This window comes from Alexandromys fortis, unplaced genomic scaffold, assembly GCF_014885135.2.
Source record: "Alexandromys fortis isolate MF-2015 unplaced genomic scaffold, M_Fortis_MF-2015_v1.1 scaffold_1, whole genome shotgun sequence".
Taxonomy (NCBI): Eukaryota; Metazoa; Chordata; class Mammalia; order Rodentia; family Cricetidae; genus Alexandromys; species Alexandromys fortis.
In genome coordinates, this window is record NW_026067927.1 from 24,960,283 (window position 1) to 24,984,616 (window position 24,334).

The following is a 24,334-nucleotide window of genomic DNA, read 5'->3' on the forward strand; positions in this document are numbered from 1 at the left end:
GTCTCCTTTTCTCCAACGTACATTGTTCACAGAACTCTTACGTGGCTCCACCCAGAGGCTCCTGTCCCAGCCCTGCTGTGATGTGAGACAGCTCACCTTGCACTGCCAGCTGGTGCTACCAAACTGTCACCAGAGGGGTCAAAGTTACTTTCCCATACTGCCCAGCACAGACAGAGCTGGCCTGGATATCACACCCTGGGTTGGGTGCTCTTACTGGTCTCTGATCAGAGATGATTCTAGAAGTTTTCCACATAGAAAACACAGAGAGGTGGTTAATGAGTCTCCAAAGGAAGCATGGCTGCAGCCTACCAGAAAAAGGGGTGCCGACACCCTCTGCCCCATAAGGGGAATTTACACACAGTCTCACACACTCCATCTCAGAATCCTAGCCGCGTGGTTAGCTGTTTTGAATGTTTCAGCACCGTGAGAAATGTGGAGCCTGACTTTATACTAAGACTAGTGAAGAAACGGTAGCAAGGGTGAGGCAGTTTATCTTATGAGTTTGCAAAGGTCCTGGAATGGCAGGGTCTGAGAGCCCAGAGAATAGAATTCTGGCCTACCGCAAATCTCCTATCCTTTCCCCTAACTCAGTAATCAGAGGGCACCATCTTACATGCCAACTAGGTCTCGTTTTTCCCTCCATTGCTTACTCTTTTGTTGAGGAAAAAGCCATGTGTGGCTTCTTCTCTATGTGTTATCAGAGAAATATTCTGTGATTTAAAGCTTACCAGGCACATGACCTCAATACAGCTACAGGTCACTAGGCCAGCTTGGCTTTTATCAGTTTTCTAGTCTAAACTTCTAACTGGGTGAGGGGGTAACTTAGCAGAGTTGGTTTGGGCATGGGGGGGTATCAAGACTAGCAGACATCAGCCATATTCTGTTTTGGTTTTTTTTGGTTTTGTTTTTTATTATGTATTTGAACCTAAACTGGCTTAGTGCGGTTTTCCAAATAAACCATAAGATTTTATTTCTTACAAACATGGCCTTTGAGATATGTCCAGTGGTCAAGAAATATATGAATAAAAAGATCTAGTCATGCAGCCTCGATGATGGTAAATTTGTGAGTCCATGTTTACATTCAAATACAAAGTCCAGATTTAGTACTCTGGGATACTAAAAGAACAACAATAACAACAAAGGAAACACCACATAAGAGACACTAAACCGCATTTATTTCTCTACCTGTACCATGGAAGCAGTGATCAGCTTGATTGCTTGCAAGAAAGACCTACTGTACTGGGGTATGTGAAGCATAGTGACCCTAGGGTTCCTAGAGCCACCGTCTTTGTCATGGCCTCAGAAGTGGAGTTAGCCTGTGTCCAGATCAGCTTCAGAAGTTTTCTTGATATGGCAAGGGTAGGCATGAACATCCACCATGAATATATGCTCACGCCCAGGTCATGCAACATTCTAGAAGGTATAAAATCTCCCTTTAACAAGGACAAGTCAGTAGATTCCATTCTGGTTGCCATTTCCAGTCTATAAATGCTAACTATCACTCTAGAATGATTTCAAAGGTGTGTGTGTGTGTGTGTGTGTGTGTGTGTGTGTGTGTGTATGTGTGTGTGTGTGTATAATGTTATGGGGCCAGCTTCCCCTGTAGTTGACTGATGACTATCCTAATTGTCATCATAGAACCTTCATCCAGTAACTGGTGGAAGCAGATGCAGAGACCCCCAGCTAAGCACTGGGCCCAAGTTCCCCAGAGACCAGTTGATAAGTGGGAGAAGGAATTATATGATAAAGGGGTCAAGATCATGATAGGGAAACCCACAGAGATAGCTGACCTGAGTTAGTGGGAGCCCACTGACTCTGGCCTGACAGCTGGTGAGCCTGCAGAGGACCAATCTAGGCCCTCTGAATATGGGTGACAATTCTGTGGCTTGGGCGGTCTGTGGGGATATTGGCAGAGGAACCAGGATTTATCCCTCATGCATGAACTGATATTTTGGAGCCTATTTCCTAAAGAGGGATACCTTGCTCAGCCCCAATACAGGGGGAAGGGGGTTGATAGGTCCTTCATTAACTTGATATGCCAGACTCCCCATGGGAGGCCTTACCCTTTCTGAGGAATAGGTGGGGGGGTTGGGTGGTGCGAAGGTGGGGGAGAGAAGGTGAGAGAGGGGGAACTGTGGTTGTGGTTGGTATGTAAAATGAAAAAAATTAAATAAAAAATGTTATAGCCAGTTATAGACTAAGGCATAGGGACCACGCTCGCCAGTTCTCCAAAACAGTGCCTCACATCTAAACCCAATCTTCTCTGGTGTTTCTTTGCTTTGTAGACCCTGGAAAATCCCAAGTATGAACTGATCATTGAGGCTCAAGATATGGCAGGATTGGACGTCGGATTGACAGGCACAGCCACAGCCACCATCGTGATCGATGACAAAAATGACCACTCGCCAAAATTCACCAAGAAAGAGGTAAGCTCCAGGGCCGTGTCACAGGGTCCCTGTGGCTGCTGTGCGTCTAAAATGCCTGAGCTCTGGGAGACAAAGGGCTCTTGGTCGTCCATAAGAAAAAATTAACTTTTAATCCCGAAGTGTCATCTCCGTGGCACCGTGTTATTTGAGTCCTGTTGCAATTGTGAGATAAAATAAGAGCAAATGGAAAGACCAGTCTGAACAGCAGCAAGGAGGGAGTGGATTTTCCTGGAGATTGCATGGTGACCCATGGACATAACAACAACAAAAAAGCTTGAGTTATTGTGTGTCGAGGACCATTGTTTATCACAGGCATAGACCATGTGTTGTTTCCCATTTATGCCAGTGAGGGGCTGAGACGTAAGACCTCATTCTACTGCTGACTTAGTGTCTGACCAAGAAGTCATGGGCATTATGCATGGGATGGACGCATGTTAATGTCAGGGCTTCTTTAGGTCAGAGACAACGCCATGTATTTGATATGCGTGTACTGCTTATGAGATGTTGTTGAGATAACAGTGGTAGAGAGGATGACGGGATGGAGATGGTTATGGAGAACATGCAAATGAAGATAAAGGGGATAGTGAGGACCACGTCGCTATGATGACAAGGAAATTCTAAACATGGGCCATTCTTATCCAAGGGGCCATTCCTTGTTTTATGTGTTTGTATTGTAACTTAGAAAGTTGTGTGTATATAAATGTTCATGCATGTGGGGACATAGATTTGCATGTACAAGTGTACACAGAGATGCACACATGCATGTGGAAACCAAATCTTCAAATCACTTGCCTTCCTCGATCACTCTATACCTTATATATTGAGTCTCTAACTTGAGCCAGAGCTCAACAATTCAGGTGACCTAGCTAGTCAGCTCTGAATACAGCCTGTCTCTGTCCTGAGTTCTGGGATTGTAGGCTGCCGTCCATGCCCACCCAGGTTTCATGTGGATACTAGGGATCCAAACACATGGCAAAAAAACCTTACCTGATGCCCTAGGAAGAGAGGAAAGTAAGAGAGAGAGAGAGAGAGAGAGAGAGAGAGAGAGAGAGAGAGAGAGAGAGGAAAGTAGACATTAAGGTCCAGACATGCCATCTCAGAATGGAAATGCTGATCATTTCAAGTCAGGACTGTCTTGGATAATGTCTAAGAAGGTGTTGCGTAGTATGAACTTCTACACATATGAGTGTGTCCCACAGTGGAGTTGCAGGTGTGTGTGCTTGTTGGGAATGTGTGTTTTCCATATTTTTTTTCACATAGTGTTCCTTCTTGTTGTGGGTAGAGTACTTTCTCTGTTTCAGAGAACTGTTTAACAGTGGAACCGTGATCCATTACATATAACAAGACATGCAACTGTCAAGCAGAAGGTGCACAGGCAATAACGACGGCACTGCCATATCAACTTCTTACTTTTCCATTGTCATGACAAAACACTGTGACCAAGGTATAGAAGAAAGCATTTCATTCAAGGCTCACGGTTCCCAAGGGTTAGCACATGACTACCATGGTAAGGAGATGCTGCAACAGAAGCTGAGAGCTCACATCCTTAGCCACAAGCACTAACCAAAGAGAGCTAACTAAAAATGGCTTGGGCTTTGAAACCTCAAAGCCTGCCCCTAAGGAGACACCTTCTCCAACAAGGCCATGCCTCTTAGTCCTTCCCAAACAGTTCTACCAACTGGAGACCAAACGTTCAAATATACAAGCCTATGGGGGCCATTCTCATTCTAACCACCAATGCTTCCAGAGAAAGACTTCTGATTTCTCCCTGGAGCTTAGTTCAACTAACTCTAGCTGACCAACTTACATTTCCTGTCAATCTCAGGTCTTGGGGGCAGAGGTAAATCAGTTTCTTGCTAATTTTAATACACTGTGTTTGCAAATAAGTTTCAAAGATTTTAAACCAAGTATCAGTCTTTTTCTTCATTTAGTAAGTCCATTTAATTTTCATACCTTAAGTTGATGATCAGTAATTTAGATTAAAGAAATAAATTTTTTGCAATTTTAATATAATATGTTTATTAATTCTTTGATAATTTCATGCTTTGTATTTGGATCAAATTCACCCCCAAACTTGTCCTTATTACTTCTCCCAGATCTACTTCCACATCCCCCAACTTAGTGCCCCCTTTTTAATAACCACTGAGTCCAGTTTGTGCTATCTATATGCTCAAGGATGTGAAGCCATCCATCAGGGGCCACACCCTTAGAGAAAACTGACTCTCTCATACCTAGCGGCCATCAACAGCCAAGAGCCCCTCAACCAGTGGTTGGGGCTCCTGAGCTACCCCCTCCCTGCTGGAATGTTAACTGGCTCCATCTTGTGCAACCTGAGTTCTTCCCACATACATGTTTTGTGATCGAAGCACAATATTACAATATGTATGGAATGTTATGTATGTATGTAATATGTAATAAGGCCATACAACTTCACTCTGGTCCGCTAGCTGAAAAAACAGAGCAAACAAGACTCAAAGAAAGCCCCAGTTTTTTCAGAGGGGTGAGGCTGTCCAGTGGACCCAGAGATCTGGACAGACACATCAGTCAGAGGCAGCCTGTGATGTGGCCTCTAATTCCCAGGGTCTGTGACATGATATCCCAGAAGTCTTACTTTCCTGGTGCCTTTGCCTTTTTCAATATGAAGGTATTGTCTTAACCAACTACCTAGCGATGCCTCATAATTCTTTTGCTCTCCCCTGTTGGCCTGCAGATTCTCCAGGGCTTCATTGCACCTTAGATAGGTAGCATCGTTTTCTACAAAAAGATGAAAACAAAAGATCCCACTTTTCCTCCAGCACAGTGGACTCTTTAGATTTTGTCTCATATAATTGATAACTGGGAGCCTGCTCCGCCTTCAGAACACATGTCCCTATTGGACAACTTGTGTAAATGCTAAAGATTATTGTCGCGTTGTAGAAAATCTCTATCAAGCGTCTGTCGTGTATATGAGTTGTGCATTTTCCAGTGGTCCTGTGTAATGGCTAATCTTTGCATTCATGCCACTTGGCAGCCAGGCTGTCATCCGTGGCCCTGTTTTCTGACCTGTTACAAGTTCTCTGTTGTCTTTACTGACGTGAGTGTGATGAGCTGAGTCGCCCAGCGTGTAAATCTGTTTCTAATGTGTGTATGACAGCTTCCCCCTTCCCCACCGCATTTAGCAAACAATGAAGGACCCGTTTCCTGTCTGGTGTGGAATATCTGCTTTTTCCCTCACAGAATTGGCTGAGGCCGGAGGACAGGGGTTTATTTCATCTCTAACTTTATCACTTATGATCCTCCATCTATTATGGTTTTATTAGTAGCAGGTTTATTGAGACATTATTCATGTACCATAGAGCTCACCCTTTGATGATATGCAAGTCATTGGATTTTAATACATTCACAAAACCATGTGGCTATAACTGCTCTCTGGTTTAAGAACATTTTTTGCGTTACCCCTCAACGAAATCTTCATCATCATCACTCACTTCCCCATCCCTCTGACCCCTCACCTGGCAGCAATTTTGATCTCAGTCTCTAAGAATTGGTTATTCAGGACATTTCACATCAAGAGAACCCTGTAGTATTCTTTGTGATTGGCCTCTTTGCTTAGCATGTTTTCTAGGTTCATCCTTGTTGTAGGGTCAATGCATGCTTCTTTTATGACTAAATAATACTCCACTATGGGCTAGATCTCATTTTGTTTAGCCATTCATTTATCCAAGGGCATTTTCAATTGTTTGGGAACTCTAAGTAGGCTGCTGTGAATACTCACATACAATCCATATTTTCTCTTTTATAACTTTTATTGAATTTATTCTTTGACAATGTCGTAACATGTTTATGATGAATGATCCTTGGTCCTCTCACACCCACCCTCTCTCGCCTCTTCCACACCTGTCATCCTTCCCCTCTTCCCCTTCAGTGTTCCTTCTCCCACATTCATTTTGTCTTGTTTTGTGAACCACTGAGTTTAGCCCAGGGCATCCGTGGGATGTGGGTTTCAAGATCCCAACTGGAGATAGTGGCTGCCCCTCCCCATCTACCTACATTCGGAATTTCAGTTTGCAGGGGTTTGACCCTAGGGTGAGCCCCTCCCTGATCCATGAGAGACTGATGATGGGCCCAGTCTCGAGCAGGCCCAGCCCAATGGCTGCACACCTTGTTTATAAGCTGGAGATGGTGTTTGCAAGCCCTTCTCCCCATTCCCTAGCTCTTAAGTCCTTTCTGCCCCTCTTCCTCAGTGTCCCCTGAGCCTTAAAGGGGATGGCAGAGATGTCCTGGTAAGAGCTAAATCCTCAATTGTCACAGGTCCTCAACACCTGGAGCTATCCCCCAGGGTTCCTCACAAACAGAAGCTTCTAGATTTTCTTTCTATTTCACAGTGTCTAGACTGGAAAACGAAGTTGCCCACAGCATCCCTCCAAACTATCCACCTGAAGTCCCTCCCTTGTTTTATTGGGGCATTTCAAAATGTGTAGGGTGCACTCAGTATGGCTTACCCAAGAAACACCATCTTCAGGATAAACACAGGACTGTCGCAGAGGTCAATACATCCAGCCTGGGTGACTGAACTCTTGACCAACGATACAAACTCCCACCATAAGTAGAACAGGAGCCACAACCTGGAAGCTTCCCCCTGCCCCAAGTACCCACTGCACCTCTGTCCCCTGGCACCATTCTCTTGCTACGTTTCCTCTTTTACAGCAGATCTCTCATGAATAGCTTTGGCGACGTTCCTCTGCCTTCCCACGTAGCCAGAGTCTATCTGCATGTATTGCTGTGCATATATACCTGAATGTACTCATGGACTCTTACGTGTGAACATTTGGGTTGGTTCCTGTGTGGAGTCAGTTTGGGTAGTACTGGGGTTATGACTTTGGGGCCTATGTGAATGCATGTGTGTGATTCTGTTCAGGGTTCCCCTCTGGCTGCAGAGGTTGAATGAATTTTGTGGAAACAGCAGGACTCTAAGGCAGTTATCTGGGTTTATATTGGACCAGCCCATGAGAACCTGCAGATGCTGCGCTGCTGTTGGGCTGCTGTGCAGAATTCTTGGTCTACTACTCTCCATGGGGTTGTGTTTTTTTTTTATTTTTTATTGAGAAAAGGAAAAAAAACGTTTCCGCCTCCTCCCACCTCCCAGCCTCCCATTTCCCTCCCCCCCCCCCCCCCCCCCCCCCCCCCCCCCCCCCCCCCCCCCCCCCCCCCCCCCCCCCCCCCCCCCCCCCCCCCACTCTTCTCCCCCTCCCCCCACTCCTCTCCCCCTCCCTCTCCAATCCAAAGAGCAGTCAGGGTTCCCTGCCCTGTGGAAAGTCCAAGGTCCTCCCCCCTCCGGGGTTGTGTTTCTTGTCAGTCTATTTAGCCTCCCTGGCCTGTTTGCAGTGGTGTGTCACAGTGGCTACATTTGAATGTCTCGGGTGAGCACTGATGTTGACCTCCTTCATTTACCCCTTGGCCATTGGCTTCTCTTTGGGGGTGGAGTCTCTAGAAGCTTCTAAATACTTCTTTGTGAGGCCAGAGGTTAATGTCAGGTGTGGTTCTTCAGAGCCATCCAGCTTGCCTTTGCATCAGGGTCTTTCAGTAAACCGGAAGCTCACTGACTATCTACGCTGGACAGCAGGCCCCGAGGATCTCCCTGTGTCTGCTTCCCAAAATTGGGATTACTAGGGTCCTCTCATTCAAGGGCCAGGCACTTTGCCCCCTTCTCCCCAGACACCTCTTGTAACCTGGGTTATAAGGTCTTGGAAAGACGGTTCAATGGTTAAATTTGCTTGCTGCTCATTGGGTTTCAATATAACCACAAAATCATGTGGCCATAACTACTATCTGATTTAAGAACATTTTTGTCACCCCACAAAGAAACCTGCACCATCAGCATTCATTTCTCACTCCCCTGCCCCTCAACCCTAGCAGCAATTAGTCTGCTATCAGTCTCCAGTGATTGGTTATTCAGGGCATTGCAGATCAACGGGATCTTGTGATATATAGTCCTTTGTAATCCTACCACTCGGGAACTGGAGGCAGAAGGATCAGAAGTTCAAGATCATCCTCGGCTACAGAGTGTGGACTACAGAAGACTCTGCATCAGAAAGGAGAGGAAGAGGAGAGAAGGGAACTGAAGGGGAGTGAAAGAAAGTGGAGCAAACTCCCCTTATACCTCCTCCTTTTTCCAGAAGTCTGGGGTGGTCTATTTACCCAGCCCTCCAAGTTTCTATGCCATCAATGTTAGAGAGGCAGGAGAATCTCTATGAACATACTAAGTCGTGATTTCCCCTAGGAGAGCCTGCAAACCTCCCTGCACCTCTATCTAAACACTGACCACATAAGTACATGTTCCCTTCACTCAGTGGAGACTTACCCCCACAGCCATATTTCTGAGAAAATCGAACCCACGTAAGTTATCTGACTTGGGTGGCTTTCCTGGAGGGTGGAGCCCAAGACATTTTAACAACCAGATAAATCTCAGAAGATGATGAAATGTTTTTCCAAACAGTTCCCGACTCCCTCGTCCCATGAAGCATTTCATTGCCACTAGAGGGAAATTTGTGAGACTTCTGTCGGGCCTCAGAATCCCCATTTAGCTGACAGTTCTCTATGGGCTGAGATTTTGAACCAAACCAAACCTGAGCCATGAGGTCTTCACCAGGCTTTGTGTGGAGTGATGGGTTGACCCCAGATGTAGAGAAGAGAGGCATGACGGGAATGAAGCATCACATACAAGTGTAAGCAACTTTCCCCTCTGTAAACAGCAGTGTCCCCAGAGCACCTAGGCTCCTGGTCTGTCCACTTCCAGACAAACCCTTCATCTGAGATCTGGCTCAAAAATGGCATCCTCTGCTCGCCATCCCATCACTGAAGAGGGTTTCCATGAAAACCAGCTGATGCTCTCTCCCCACGCTCACATTCTGAAGGTGAGGGGAGTTTGTTGCTTTCTTCTCCCACACCAAGGATCATGGGAAACATGGGATCCTCCACTAAATCTAGTATCCGAGCTCCAGAGGTCCTTCAGGCAGGGCAGGGGCTGGATTTCCTGTCATTGCGCTCTCTCTCTCTCTCTCTCTCTCGCTCTCTCTCTCGCTCTCTCTCTCGCTCTGTGTGTGTGTGTGTGTGTGTGTGTGTGTGTGTGTGTGTTCATTTATCTGTTTGGGGGAGGGTTCATGTTATGATGCCTACATAGAGGTCAGAGGACAACCTATAGGAATCAGTTTTCTGCTTCCACCATGTGGGTCCTGGGGACTGAACTCAGGTCATCAAGCTTGGCAGCAAGGGCCTGTAAAGGCTGAGCCATCTCACCAGCCCAGGAGTGGGGGATTTCTTGACCACAAAGAATAAAGAGAAACATTCTTCAAGGAAAAGCCAAGATCTGAGAATAGAAGCCATCTTCCAGACAGGCTCCCCTTCAGCAAATGAAGGAGCTGGGAGGTGGGATGACCTCTTCACTCTGTCACAGACTGTCCTCTGGCAGCAGAGTGGCATTGCACAAACTGCTGACACACCCATGCTGACTCTAGACCGTGCTCATGTGGGGTGTAAAATGTCCGGAGTTTTGCAAGTGGGAAAAAAAGTGTCTCTGTCATGTAGCTTAGTTGCTCCTGGAGGTAGACCAGACAGCCAAGTGATTGATGGCATTAATCAGTCTTTTGTAATTATACCCGTGACACGTTGAGCCCCACCATCCCTGTGTGAACTCCCATGCAAATTTTGTGCCTCCCTCACCCTCTGGTGATGCTCAGAGGGTCAAGAGTAACTCAGTGGCAATAAAAGCCATTTTTCACTCCAGCTGGCAGAGTCTCAGCCCTGAGTCCCCCCGCAGCAGAGTGTCCTCTGAAGACTCCATGCACCTGCCTCAATTCAAAGGCAACATCTTCTCACTAAAAGCAACAACCACGCGGTTTCTAAAACACCATGTGACTCTGAGAAGGGAGAACTGCTACTATCAAAATGAATTTGCAGCGTGTGAGCGTGAGTTCTTAATGGAGATCCAAGAGCCGCCAGAATGGAGAAGGCCGGAAAGCGGCACAGCCCTTCCCAACCTGCCTTGTACTGAACCATTTTACAAGTAATGGAGTCTCAGGCTCTGGTGGCTGCAAACCCTGCCCACGGGCCAAGTTGCCTTCATCCCTGCCAGATGTCAGCACACCCTCGTGCTACTGTCTGGGCATTCTGTTTCCTTTTACCCTACCTCCTCTCCTTTCCTTTCCTTCGTACCTACAAAACCTCAGTTTAACCTTCAACATCCAGGTTGTCAATCTCCCAGTTCATTGCTCCTCCCACTCTGTGCAAGCACAAGCTTGACCTCTTGCTTGCTTGGCATTGTTGTGTTGTTGTGACTTGTTGCTCCTGTCCTAGTTTCATTCTGTATTGTGATAAAAAAAAAAAAAACTGGCACAAATCAACTGAGCAGAGAAAGGGTTTATTTTGATAGCAATTCTAAGTTGCAGTCCGTTACTATGAGGAAGCCAAAGCAGGAGCTTAGTCACTTCTTATCCACAGTCAAGAGCAGAGAGAAATGCATGCATGCAGGCATGCTGTCTTGCTTGCTCACTTGCTTGTTCTCAGCCCTATTTGCTCTACTCTTAGGAAGTGGAAGACGCTCCTACCTAGGGAAGGGTGCTGCGCACAGTGGGCTGGGTCTTCCTACTTTACCACAATCAAGGAAATCCACCATGGATGATACAGGCCAGCCTGATCTAAACAGTCCTTCACTGAAACTCTTTCCAGGTGATTCCAGGTTGTGTCACGTTGACATTTAAAGCTGACCATGCCTACGGCCACCTGAGTACGTTGGTAGCTATTAGTAGGCACCTGGGCCTTTCGTTGGTCTCCATTGTTTACTCTAGCACTAAGCATGAAAGTGACATGAAATGTTTGATTTGAGGTTTTCTTTTGCGATACGAGTCTTACGTTCTATCCCAGGATGGCCTTGAACATGTGGATATCTTTCTGCCTCAGTTTCTCACATGCTAGGCTAGCAGATGAGAGCCTTTATACCCAAAGAGAGGTGAATTTATTCTTCATTCAGAATATATTTATTGCAGACTTCATTTTAGCTTCTAGTACAGTGTTAATGATCTTTCCAGTCTGTGCTAAGTAGAGTATTGCACGTATATACTTGCCTGAGTTGTACATGATGTTTATTGTGTATTTCTGTCCCAATACACATGCACATAACAGGCACATATCCCCTATAACATATAATATCCCCTTCCAATGTGCCATGCAACTGCCTGCTTCTGTCACCTCCCTAACCTGTACCACCTCTCATGGCTAATATTCACTGTCAGTTGCTTTTAGAGTTACCTCAGAGACAGACCTCTGGGCTTATCTGTAGGGGCATTCCCAGAGAAATTCAACGGGGGAGTGAATACTCTCCCTATCAAATAAAAAGGCATAAAAGGGAGCAGGGGGACATACTAAGTGTCTACACCCCTTGCTCAGCTTTCTGTCCTGTGGAGATGAGAGGTGAGGAGTCCCACTTCCGCCTAGGTGCCTTCCCCACCATGATGCAATGTCCACAGTAAACTATGGGCCAGAATAACCCCTTACCCCCTGAAGCTGCTTCTTGTGGAGTACTTGGCCACTGTAATAACTAACTAGCACCTGGCTTAGCAAGTGGCAGACGCCCGACAAACTGATGAACGGGGGAGAAAGTATAAATACTTAACCGTGAACAAGAGATCATCAAATTTTAAGAATCATGTTAAGGGGGCTTTGAAAAGAGTCTCATCCAAGCCAGTGATTTTACAGGTGATGGGCACTGCTCAGGACACATGGCAGGTCCCATACCCATATCCTTGTGGCACAGAAAGCTGCTACCAAGTGAATGTGGCGTCCCTTTGCCAAAACAAGCGCCCAGCACTCTAATTCAATGTTCCTGAGGTGGGCCAAGAGCCACGCTGCCTAGAGGGACAGCCTTTCTCAGAAGTGAATAAACTCATTGCATAAACTGCCAGAGCCCTGAATCATCCTTCTTATCAGCCAAGGAAGAAACACGAAACAAGAAAATCCAATGTTGATAAATAATACATAAAGGAGTCTTACAGTGGAGATGCACGGCGCATCCTGTGAGGCAGGAAAAAAGGCGAGAGAAAAGCCTGCACAGAGCCTCCTTGCTTCCAGTTCCTTCTTCTAAGTGAGATTAAATGGAGCAGCCCAGAATTGATTCCAATAAATTCAGCTGGTTGCAAAGCAAAGCCCAGTTCAGTCAGGGACTGAGCACCCTTCCCCAGGCTCCTGCAGCGCTTTATTCTTGACGCTGACCTGCCCAAGTCCAAGCTTACGGCATTTTATGAGAACCATCTTTGGTTGTCTTTCTCATTCTTGTCACTGAAGACCCCTAGAAACAGCTCATGACTTCAGTCATTGGGGGTGGGGGGAGTGAGGGAGCACGACAGCTCACATCATGTAAGACAGGAGACAGAGATGCGCCCTAACAGGACAGGGCCAGGACAAGCTGTGATCTCCAGGGACATGCAGTCCAGCAACTGCCTCCTCCAGCCAGGTTCCACTTCCATAGTTCCGCCACCTTCTGATCATCTAGTCAGATGTGCATGCACACATGAGGGTGTGTGTTGTATGTATGAAACTTACTCACAATGCTGGGTCCCTGTGTTCCTCTTTAAGACCTCTGGTCTCAGGACCAGCCTAAATCTTCCACATCAGTGTCTTGGCTTCCACATCTAAAGTCCTGGATGTCACCTGTTCAAAGGGCAGCCCATTCACAGCCAGACAGCTGGGGAGTCATTCACAGATATCTGTGTATATGTATATGTGTATATATGTGTGTAAGTATGTGTCTACATATATATTATATGTTTGTATGTGTCTATAGTTATATATAATATTGCATATATATTTATATTGGTTACTACAAATACGTTTATTCTCATACTTATATTGTGTGTTTATGCATATAAGCATGTGTAAGTGTGCTCATGTCAATACATGTATTGTGCACATATGTGTATTATATATTGGCATGTTATGTATACGTGTTTGTGTATACAGTTTTATATTATGTATGTGTGCATGAGTTGCATACATGTATTTGTGTATGTATTTATTGTGTTTGAATTGTATTATATATTATGTATCTATACATAGGTATGTGTATGTGTCTATATGTAAGTATGTATATAAGTATGTGTACATGTATGTGTATATATTTATGCCTATATGTAGGTATTTATGTCTCCGTATGTAGGTATATATATGTATATACATGTAGATATGTGTATATATCTATGTGTAGGTGTGTCTATACATAGGTTTGTGTGTGTCTACATGTAGGAGTGTGTGTGTGTGTATAACTGTGTGTCTGTATGAGAGATCAGGGTTCTCACATTCCTGGGGAGCATGGTCTGCCTTCAGATCTGCTAAGTGCCCTGGAGTCTAAGTCAGAGTGTGGCCTCCTCAGGGTCTGTGTTTTATTCAAAGGTGATGGGCAGAAGCCCCTCCTCCACCAAGAGACAAAGGTAAGCGACAGTGGGGTCTTCTGTCACCTGCTACAGGTCAGCTTCTAGCTCGGTCCCTTTCCATCCAGACATGCAAGCCGCTGATCAGCGAGATCAAATTGAACTCGCTGCTCCGCCTAAAAGCTTTCTACAAACTTAATACTTAGCTATTTTTAAAGAACTTCTTAGCAATGCTTCTGGGGTTTAAAGTCAGCGGGGAACCTACAATCAGGATTGTGGCATTTCCTCTAATATCAACATAGAGAGCATATGTAATAAAAAAAAAAACTCAGTACTGTTTGTTGAATGTGTAAATTTTCACAGTAACTGGGTAATCGCCGCCCTATAAGAGCTCTTGTCCTGGTGTTTATGCTGCTGAGTAAAAATGACTTTGGTATTTGCAGCAGGCTAGACTCATTTCAAATGGGAATGGAATCTCTAACTGCCCCTATAAAAGAAGTACCAAGTTCAAGGCAGAAATAGCGGAGCCGATTCCCTGCATGCCTGTACCTGCACAATTTACCTAAATGGAGATAGCCCAGAAAAGTTCTTGTGAGCCATCTGAAAACCTCTCAAGACTTTTAAAATATATTTTATGGTCAAGATGTTGCCCAATTCTCCCAGGACTAATTTCTATCCAGCCAAGAAAAATTGCATCTTCCCATTTACATTCTAAAGTCTGAACTTTTACTTTATAAATGAATTTTCCCTCCAATGCAGGAAGCACTGGCTGCATTACAAATTTTAATGCTACCATTATAGGATCATAATTTTAAGAACCCGGGGTTCTCCGAGGGCCCCAGCAACATGGCATCTCTCCACTTTATTAAAATGAATGAGCAGATGTACAATTTATTTCTGCCGAACTATCATCTAAATTCATAAGCTCTTTCTCATGTGTCTGAAATCCATGTTGGATTCCCATCTCCTCGTCTCAGGGGGGGGGAACACTACCTCATTTATCACTCTGGGGACATATCTGAAAAGTCGACTCCTCTTGATTCGCTTTGGACCAGTGTCCCCAACGCAATCTAAATCCCATCCCTTCAAGGCTACTCACTGAGGATGAAGCAGGGAAACACATGCTTCCATGGAGCCATTTCTCAGACATCTATATCAAAGACTGACATAAAGTCAGCTGGGCTGACACCTTCCTGGTGCAGGAGAGCAAGCCTGCAGCAGCCTGGCGCCTGTCCAATCGCATGAGACGGGCTGGAAACCTCACAGTTAAAGTGTGCTGTCGGAAACCCCCCCCCCCCACAACCTCATTTCTCATGCGCCGATTTTGTCCAAGAGCAGCAATGAACATGTTCAGCTTGGGTTTAAGAGACAACTCAGCCTGACCCCAAAGACCTCTGTGATGATCTTGGACCCACCCTTCATCTTTCTGTGCATGGCTATCTTCAGGCTGTGTGAACTGGGGCACGGGACTCAACATCTCTGCGATCTGAGGTTTTCCATCAGATCAAACACAGGGAAGCCTTCCAGTGCCAAGGTCAGTAATTCTTGGCAAGCCTGGTGCTCGGCATGTGGTTTCATAAAGAGGCCGGTGCAATGATTACGGCATCTCAGAGATGGGTCTCTGCCCCCAGAACAGTTGGGTCGAAATTGCGCAGCATCCCCAGTCCTCTCTCACGTGCCTGCTGGCACGCAGAGACGAGAGGAAGTTGCTTTGTATCCAGCAAGGGTAATCAATGAGTGGAAGCTGGAGAAGGCGCAGAATGGAGCCCCCCGGTTATCTGGCAGAAGGCTGCCCCAGAAGAATTCTGTTTATGAGATTCTGTCGTAACTGGGCAGTTAACACTTGCCGGCGTGTATAGGTTGGCAAGGAAATCTTGCCCTGAATCTCTAAATGCTTCTCAGGTCCATGGGGGCTTTAATAAAATTCTGAGTGCTTGGTTTGGGTTTGCTTTTGCCTTTTTTTTTTTTCTTTCAGTTGCCCTGTTGCTTGGAGGAAAAGCATCATGTTAACTTCATTTGCTTGTGTTCTGTGACCAACCCATCATTTCAAACATGGCCGGTCTTTTTCCCTCCTCCATGTTGGAGAGAGAAATTCCTGGCTTCGGAAAGATAAAAATGATGGCATTCTTTTATTTAGCAGAGACGTAGCTGCACTGGACAATGTCAACAGGGAAGTTTCCAGAACAAGCAGCTGTGGCCAGAGAAAGGAGGGAAGCGACATGAAGATGGCCAGGCCTGCTCCTCGAGAGCCACAAACCACCATTTACCAGTCTTCTCTGGAAAATACTGCTGAGGGGCCAGTTGTGGTGTCTCAGGATGCTTCCTGATAGAGGCAATTTAAGCATCCACAGTTAGTTAATGTGACTCCCATCCACCAATGAGCTCGTGGCTCCCTCTGGGTCACAGGGCAAGGGTCAAGATCACAGACCCTGAGCCTCCAAAAGTGATTCAAAAATGCCATCCTTTGGCTGAGCAAAGTCCCAAGTCAAGCTGTCATTATGACAACTGTAATGGCCTTGCGCTTCCAGCAAGGAAGCGAATTCTACTGGCAGGTACATGAGAACGCGATGGCCTGGGATTCTTCTTAAAAAATAATGAAGCTGGATCAAGAGCATGTCATAAGATAGACTCCAGAGAGAACACAATGTGTCAGAGTGTGGAGAATAAGTCTGTGAAGTGCACAGCCACAAATGAGACTTCGATGTCACACCCCCACATATGCACACACTTGCACGTCTATGCACACACATACACATACATGCACTTGCACATATAAACACACACATGCATACACACACCTCAAGGTTCACAAAACATCTCAGAAACAAGGACAGAAAAGGTGTAAGAGAGGGATATCGGGGGACCAGAGCAAAAACAGTGCTTTCTGGACATGACAGGAAGCTACGCTCATGAATTCAGAGCAGCTATGGTTGCCTGCACGTGACCAGGCCACTCAGCACTCCACCAAGGAGATGCATGAGCCCCTCCCTCTAAGAAGCATTTGCGGCCTTGATTGGACTAGAAGAGCAACAGCGTTCCCTCACAATCCTAACTGGGACCACGAAAGCAGCTCAGTGGTCGAGCATTTGCCTAGCATGTACATGACTGAGCAGTCCATCCCCAATACTGGAGACAAAAACCCCAGTTCTTCTTACTGAATTCTCTCCCATTCCAAGATGTCTGGGAGGTGCCCAGGGGTGTTGTATGCTGTTTCGTCTCTGTCATTTCCCAGCTGCTGACTGGTACAGTCCCTGTCACTCCCCAGCTTCTGACTGGTACAGCCCCCAGTCATCAGTATCTTCATCTTTGCCATGGGGTGCTGGTGACAGAAGGCCACCTTCTCTGTGTGGGGCCCCACACGGATGGCTTGTGTGTATGCTCATATGTAATTCCCAGGATGGATGTGGGTCCTGCTGGGCCCCCCACTCACAGATCAGGAACTACAAAGTTCAAGTGCTTAAGTAGCAATGCCCAGGTCACCTTCCTGAGACTGGCCGGACTGTAGCTGTCACTTACGTGAGTGACATTGCTTAGGCTGAGGACTCTGCATTTGTCTCATTGTGGGTTAGGCTGTTTGAAATTTCCCCATTCAGCAAGGCATCTTCTTGCACCTCTAATCCCAGCTCAGGATGCTGAGTCCAGAGAATCATGAGTCTGAGACCAGAGGGCCCACCTCGTGTTTTCCCATAATAATTGTTCTGCTTCTTACCCCCCTGGTCTTGTCCCCTGAAAACCACTATTGTTCTCCATCTGTTCTTTTATCATTTCAAAGACAGAACTTCAATAAAATCATATAGCATTTAAATCTTTGAAATCAATCTTTATGTTAAGCATAAAACCAAGTGTTATCCAAGTACTAAGCACACGCCGGTGGTTTATTCCTTTTCATGGCTGAGCAGTACCTCACGGCATGGATATACCACAGTCTGCTTAACCATTTACTCGCTGAAAGATGTCAACTTCTTTCTAGATCGCAAATGACTCTCCTACAAATATCCATGTGCAGATTTTTGTGCCTGGGTTTTATTTTCATTCTGTAATAGCTGGCCTCAGGTAGCAAATGCCAAGCTACATGTTTAGAGAGTGCTGGTTTCACAAGAGGCATCAAACTATCTTCCCCCACTGGGCTGTGTCTCGTTGTGATGCTTCCCTGGTTCTGAATTAGTAGGAGATGACCATTAAGACCAGCTGGCACAACAATCGTCTGAATATGGGGCCATTATCAGAGTGCAGCTTATAAATGCTGCTTCGGGTGTGACCTGGTCTTCGATTTCTTACTAAGACCATTATGGAACAATGGTGTAGGCTGATGACATCTGATCTTTATGTTCTCCTATAGATTGAGCTTTGGGTGTCAGAGAATTCTTTGCCCTGCATGTTAAAGTTCTTTGAAAAGTTCTCAATTAAGTCTATGGTCAATGGTGGATTAATTTTGTTTTGAGTATAAGGTGCAGGCTGAGGTCATCTGTTTGTCAATGGGTGAATGATTGCCCTAGTGCCATTATAGAGGCTGGCCCTCCGCCACCAAGCTGTAACTATATAAACGTATCGCTTGGTCATGTCTGTGTAGGTCTGCTTCTGAGTTCTCTGTCCATTGATCTGCACCTCTCCCTCACCCTCCCCACCTAGGTTACCATAGAAACAGTGAGTATAAAACCTCAGGTGCACACCTCATTTTTCCTTCTCAGGTGTGTTTTAGAGGCTGGGGTCCTGCTCCATGGGCGGAGTGCTTCCCTATCATGTCCAAAGCCCTGGCTTTGGTCCCCAGCACCTAAAAGAACTGGAGTAGCGGTGCACACCTGCCATCACAGCATTCAGGAGGTGGAGACAAGGTCACTCTCAGTGACATAGGGGGTTTGAGGCCAGCCAACGCTAGATAAGACCCAGTCTCAAAACAAAAATGTAGAAAACAATTTTAGATTTACTTTAAATAGAATAACCTTTATGTCTTCCAACATTATTTTTTATCAGAACATAGTTTCCATTCTAAATATTCACTTGATATACACATAAAACACATATATACACACAACAGTACACATATAACACATATACATATATAACACACATAACACATGCACATATAACACATCACATAACACAAATGCACATATAACACATGTACACATATAACGCATTGCATAGCACATATAACACATATACACATTACACATACACACATAATGCATAAACACGTATAACTCAAATATACACATAACACATATACACATATAACACATACGTGTATGATACATGTGTACATATAACAGCGATCAGCAGATCACTCCTCACAAACAGGTGGCTGTGGGTGACACACTAACTGAACACTGTTTCTTCCCTTTGCTGGTCTCAGTTCTTGTCTGTAACTCATGAATGCAGGCTCACACAGGTTCACCATCTCCACCTTTGCCAGCCTTTTCACGTCCGTGTGCCTCAGAGAACAGCGTTCAATTCACTGAGTGAAAGGACACATATGAAACACACAGCCTAGCCTATTGTCTGTTGCAGAGCCAGGCCTCTGTTGGTGGCGGTGGCCTGGAACTCACGCCAACCCTCCTCCCTGCCTCAGGTTACCAAGTGCTGGGGTTGTAGTTCCCACACCCTCCATAATTCAGGAAAGTCCGAAGACCTCAAAGCCTTCGACATCGTGAGCCCATCAGGAGCACCGATCTGTCTCCCAACCCAGCATCCCTTTCGGCAGAGTGACCGAGGCACCAGCTGTCACAGATCCTCCCTTCCCTCATGACAGCACTCGTGAGCAAGCTGATACCCTCATGCCTTTGTGTGAAGTCATACTGAGCCCTTCCTTACTCCTACCCTTCATCCCCTGCCCAGTCACCCAGCCCCACAGACTCCAGTCAGCCCACCTCTAAGATTGAGCACCTGCAAAGTTGTCTCTGCACCCCTCAAAAACACCAACTGGGCTTAGATTGTTCTCTCTGCTTCTCAAACTTGGAAGAGGCTGTAGCCAAGACACCTGCGAGCCTGGCCTGCCAGCTTGGCCCCTCCTCACCAATCAGTAAACCTGGCTGGTTCCTGGGCTCCTGCGACTCAGGAACATAACAGCCCTGCAGCCCTGTAACCCCTCATTCTCTTCACCCTATCACTGCCCTCAGATAAGCCCCCCAAGTGACACTTACTCCCAGTTTCATTAAGTTAGCACACTTTATTTCCACTAAGTAAGCCGCGGGCGTTTCCATAGTCCTATACAATAGATTTCCCCTTTGATCAATAACATCAAACAATTTACTACCTCATTCATTGTAATGGCTCCCTCTTGGGTTCTGGTTTATGGATGCCCCATCGATGGACCAACCCCCTATCAATAGACATGTTAGTGGCCCCTGGTTTTCATTTTTATAAATATTACGATAGTAAAAGAGGGCACTAGCGTGTTTCTTCATGACGTATGTGGAGGTCTTTGTAGATAAGCGCAAAAGCAAGACGCCTGGCCCAACAAGTCATAGATGTGCCATCCATAGGAAGGCCACGGCTACCACATTTCAGCCACCTGGTTTTTGAAGACACGGTCTCTCTCTGGCCTAGAACTTGCCATGGAGGCTAGTCTGACCAACTATTGAGTCGCAGGAATCCTCCTGTCTCCCTTCCCAGGCACTGGTATTACAAGCACATGCTACCACACCCAGCTATTTAAAAAAAAATGTACATGAGTTCTAGGGGTCAAATTCAGGTCCTCATGCTTGAGGTAAGCACTTCATTTAGTCACCTCCACACCACAGTCCAGTGTGGACTGTTGATGACAGGAAGATGGCGCCTGTGGACACAAAGAGGGTAGGGGGTCCATGGTCCAGAAACTTCCCTGGTACTTGTTCAGGGAGCAGAGGTAGAGATTTAGACCCAGGAGAGGAGCCACATGAGCCGTGGGGACTCTCAATACAACAGGCTCTGAAGGGCAGTTGGATAAGGACCAGAGTTCTGCATGTATCCATGGGTATGGGCTGGAGCCCGCGGCAGAAGCACTAAGAGGAGGCTTTTAGAAAGACTATGAGCAGACGGAGAAGGCAGGAAAGCTGGGCACAGGGGTGAACACCTTTAATTCCAGCACTTGGGAGGCAGAAGCAGACAAGGTCAGCCTGGTCTACATAGTGGGTTCCAGGCTACCCAGGGCTACGTAGTGAGACCCTATCTCAAAAAAAAAAATTTTTTTAAAAGGATAAGACAGGAGCAAATTCAGCTGTGCCTTGGAGCCTGCCTTGTGTGGTGATGACTCTATCCAAGGGTCTGCTTTAGTTGGCGGGTCCTAGCTGGGTCTAGAAGCTAAATGCCATCCAACCCTGTCCTAAGCCGCTTGCCATGGGGATGTGTGATAAACAGGCATCCATAGTGCATTACAAATGGCCAGAGGTCAAAGGTCAACCTCTGCCCTATGAGGTTGGCAAGATTCAACATCCCACCTGGGGGAACTGGAATCTCGTGATCACGACTCTGGAGGGCCCCCTGGGTCCGAATCTCTCCCTACATATCCACTCAAGAAGCCCCTTGATTGGCCACAGGATAGCCCAATGAGCAAAGTGCTCAGGGCCATGTGATGTAAATCCAATCCAGCCCTCCACCACCAGATCCATAAAGGATTTTGAAGCATGTGTTTTCTACCGTGATTGCATCTCAGCAGTGTCCACTATATTGTTCTTTGATTGCAAATGAATTTGCACTGTGTGCTATAATGTGTCTACGTCTGTGCATCTTCTCTCTCGGTGCAGAACGGGAGAGGTAAGGAAAGGGGGCCTCTCTTGTGAAGGAGTCAGGGCCGGGGTGCGGGGGAGGCTTCCCCTTGTTTTGTTTCTGTTGCTGTTTAAGTTAGAGAGTCTTGAACATGATGATATAGAATTCAAGGCTGATGATGGGTGGGAAGGCGGGACAGGAAGTGACACACCGAGGAGAGGCGGGGACCCTGAAGGAAGGTCCACCTTGAGCGGGATGGAGCACAGCTTTCTGTAGCAACCAACACAGGAGAAAGGGTTTGCTGCCGTCAACACTGGGAATGTCGAGAACTTCTGCCCTCCTCGGCGCTCATTCTCCTGGAGTCAGGCCACCCGAGCAGCTGCTGAGGGAGGAGAGATAGTCCGGGGCAGACTTCTCATGGGGACCTGGGCATCTGGTGTAGAGGTCTAGGGTAGGGCTGGATGCTGCACAGCCCGACCAGCTCAAAGGTGAGGCTGATGAGGCAGATGCCTGGGCACCTTTGCTAGGAAGGGTCTAAAACACGGAGAGGGAAAGGGGCCCTGCCTGGAATTCTGTCTTGACAAATGAGCTTGAACCTGAACACAGTTCTAATTGATCCAAATGCAAGATGTTCTGTTCTTATTGTCTAAGACCTGTGGAGAAACCCCACAAGTGATAGAGCTCTGGGGATCTTTTTCTTGGGGGTGGGATAGTGACACTGGACCCTAGCTGAGAGACCTAGTGGCCATTGCCCATGTATCTACTGGGTGCCCAGGCACGAGATGTATTTACTGAAGGGTGAGGGGCGAGCAATTGTCAAGGAGAACAAAGAGCAAGCAGGCCCGCCCTTCTTTTATGTAAAGGATTATCAGTCGCTAATTCAAAAATTGTAGAGTAATGAGAACTACATCAATAATCTTCATAATAATTACAGTATTTAGTCTTACCCTTGAATGCATTCTGAGCAAGGTCTGATTCAATTACTCTGCAAAATGTTATTATGCTTTCTCCATGTTTTCCTACAAGGTGTGAGCATGGGACCAAGGTGCTCGCTCATTCATCTTGTCCTGGGGGAGTGTGAGCGCAACTGTTCATAGGCACAGGACTTATGGGGGGCTCCTGCAGGTAGAGCTTCAGTAGATGAGGAGTGCTACCTGGGACGGATCACACAAACACACACACACACACACACACACACACACGCACACAAACACATACCACTGGGGTTATCTTACAGCAACCAGAGACATTTTCAGGAACAACTTGGTGTGAGAGCCAAGCGTCATTGACACCTGGTGGATGGGAACCCCAATGCTGCCGCTCGAAGACCCAAGAGATGGCAGAGCATGTAGGGGCACTTGCTCCTCAGTAATGAAGTGCAGGACTGACTGCCTAGTGTCCACCACAGGTGGCTCACAAACATCTGTGATACAACGTCCAGGGAACCCAACACCCTCTGCTAGCCTCCATGGGTATTTGCACATGCATGGCAAACATGTACATAGAGACACATACACACGAATATACAAATAAAATGAATCTCTCCCTGACTTCCTTTCTTTTTTAAAATAAAAAGATATGTAATTGTGGAGGAGTGTGCTGGGGCAGGAGGCAGGAGGAGTTGGAGGAGGATCTCGGGGAGTGGCCCTATTTCTTTGTATACACTTACGTAATTCTCAAGAGGAAAGAAAATAATTTCAGTTTCCACAGTGTTTCACAGTCTCACGCCCCCAGGACCCCAACAGCTAGTGAACAATTTCCAGCCCAAACACCAGGACAGTTGAGAAGCTTCCATTGGATAAGAGGGCAATTAAGAAATTAATAAGTACTGATTGGGACATCAGCTCTCAGTAACTCAGGGACCAAAGGGTTCTACTGGTAGCAATATAGATCTACAAGAGATAGCTGCCATAGGAAAAACCCCAGAAAAACAAAGCTTGTCCCTTATAATGAGATTCACTGTGACAGCCATAGCTTCTTTGTCCATCTTCTCTATGCAGTACTTAACATTGTACATCAGACAGAGTATCATGTGCTGGGCATTCAACTGGGCATCTTATTAACAGTTCTTTTATCATCCCTGTAACCTGAAAAAGGCGGCTTCTCTTAATTACCCCCATTTTGCAGATTAAAAATTGAGATGCAGCCATGCAGATAGCTCAATGAATGAAGGGTTTGCTGAGCAGGCACAGAAACCTGAGTCTGGATCCCTAGAACCCACATGAAGAGCCAGGCACGATGGCACTGGGGGACAGAAACAGGATGATGCCTGCAGCTGGGTGGCCAGCCAGTCTACACAAAACAGTGAGCTCTGTTCACCCATTGACCCTGTCTCAAAAAACCAAGTGCAGAGGGATTGAAGATGACACTCTGCATGGACACATAAGCAAGCACATGCAACCAACACACACATGTATTCAAACATTAACACACACACAATATTGAATCACAGAAGACATTAAATGAATGGCCCAGCCAAGGAGATAGAGCATCTCATGGCATTGGGCACAGTTGGTTTCTCTGCTGGTCTCTCTTAGTGTGGTGGGGGCCCTTGGGGCCTTCTTTCCCCAATAGACCTGCTCTCTATAAAGCCACCCTGGGATCAGAGCCCAGAAAGGAGAAAGAATGGTTCAGCCAGTCCTCCTTCTGTCATGATGCCCAGTTCCCAAGGGAACAGTGCTCAGCCGTCCCTCCTCCCCATGGGACTCAGATATTCTCAGGAAGTGTGTGAGCCACTCAGGAAGACGCATGTTGCTATGCCCGCGGGAACTGCAATTGGTCCCACGGGAGTGATTGGAAACAGGAACCAGTGGTGCAGACATAGACAAT

At 46.4% G+C, this 24,334-nt stretch overlaps 1 protein-coding gene across 2 annotated transcripts in view; it reads left to right on the top strand.

The window, feature by feature from the left end:
- The window catches only part of Cdh13 (cadherin 13), a 938,536-nt gene that overhangs the window by 826,633 nt on the left and 87,569 nt on the right, over positions 1-24,334 (top strand). For both annotated transcript variants that reach the window (XM_050144164.1, XM_050144165.1), the window contains one exon: positions 2,286-2,426. In XM_050144164.1, the coding sequence (XP_050000121.1) occupies positions 2,286-2,426 (141 nt within the window). The remainder of the gene's footprint in view (positions 1-2,285; positions 2,427-24,334) is intronic.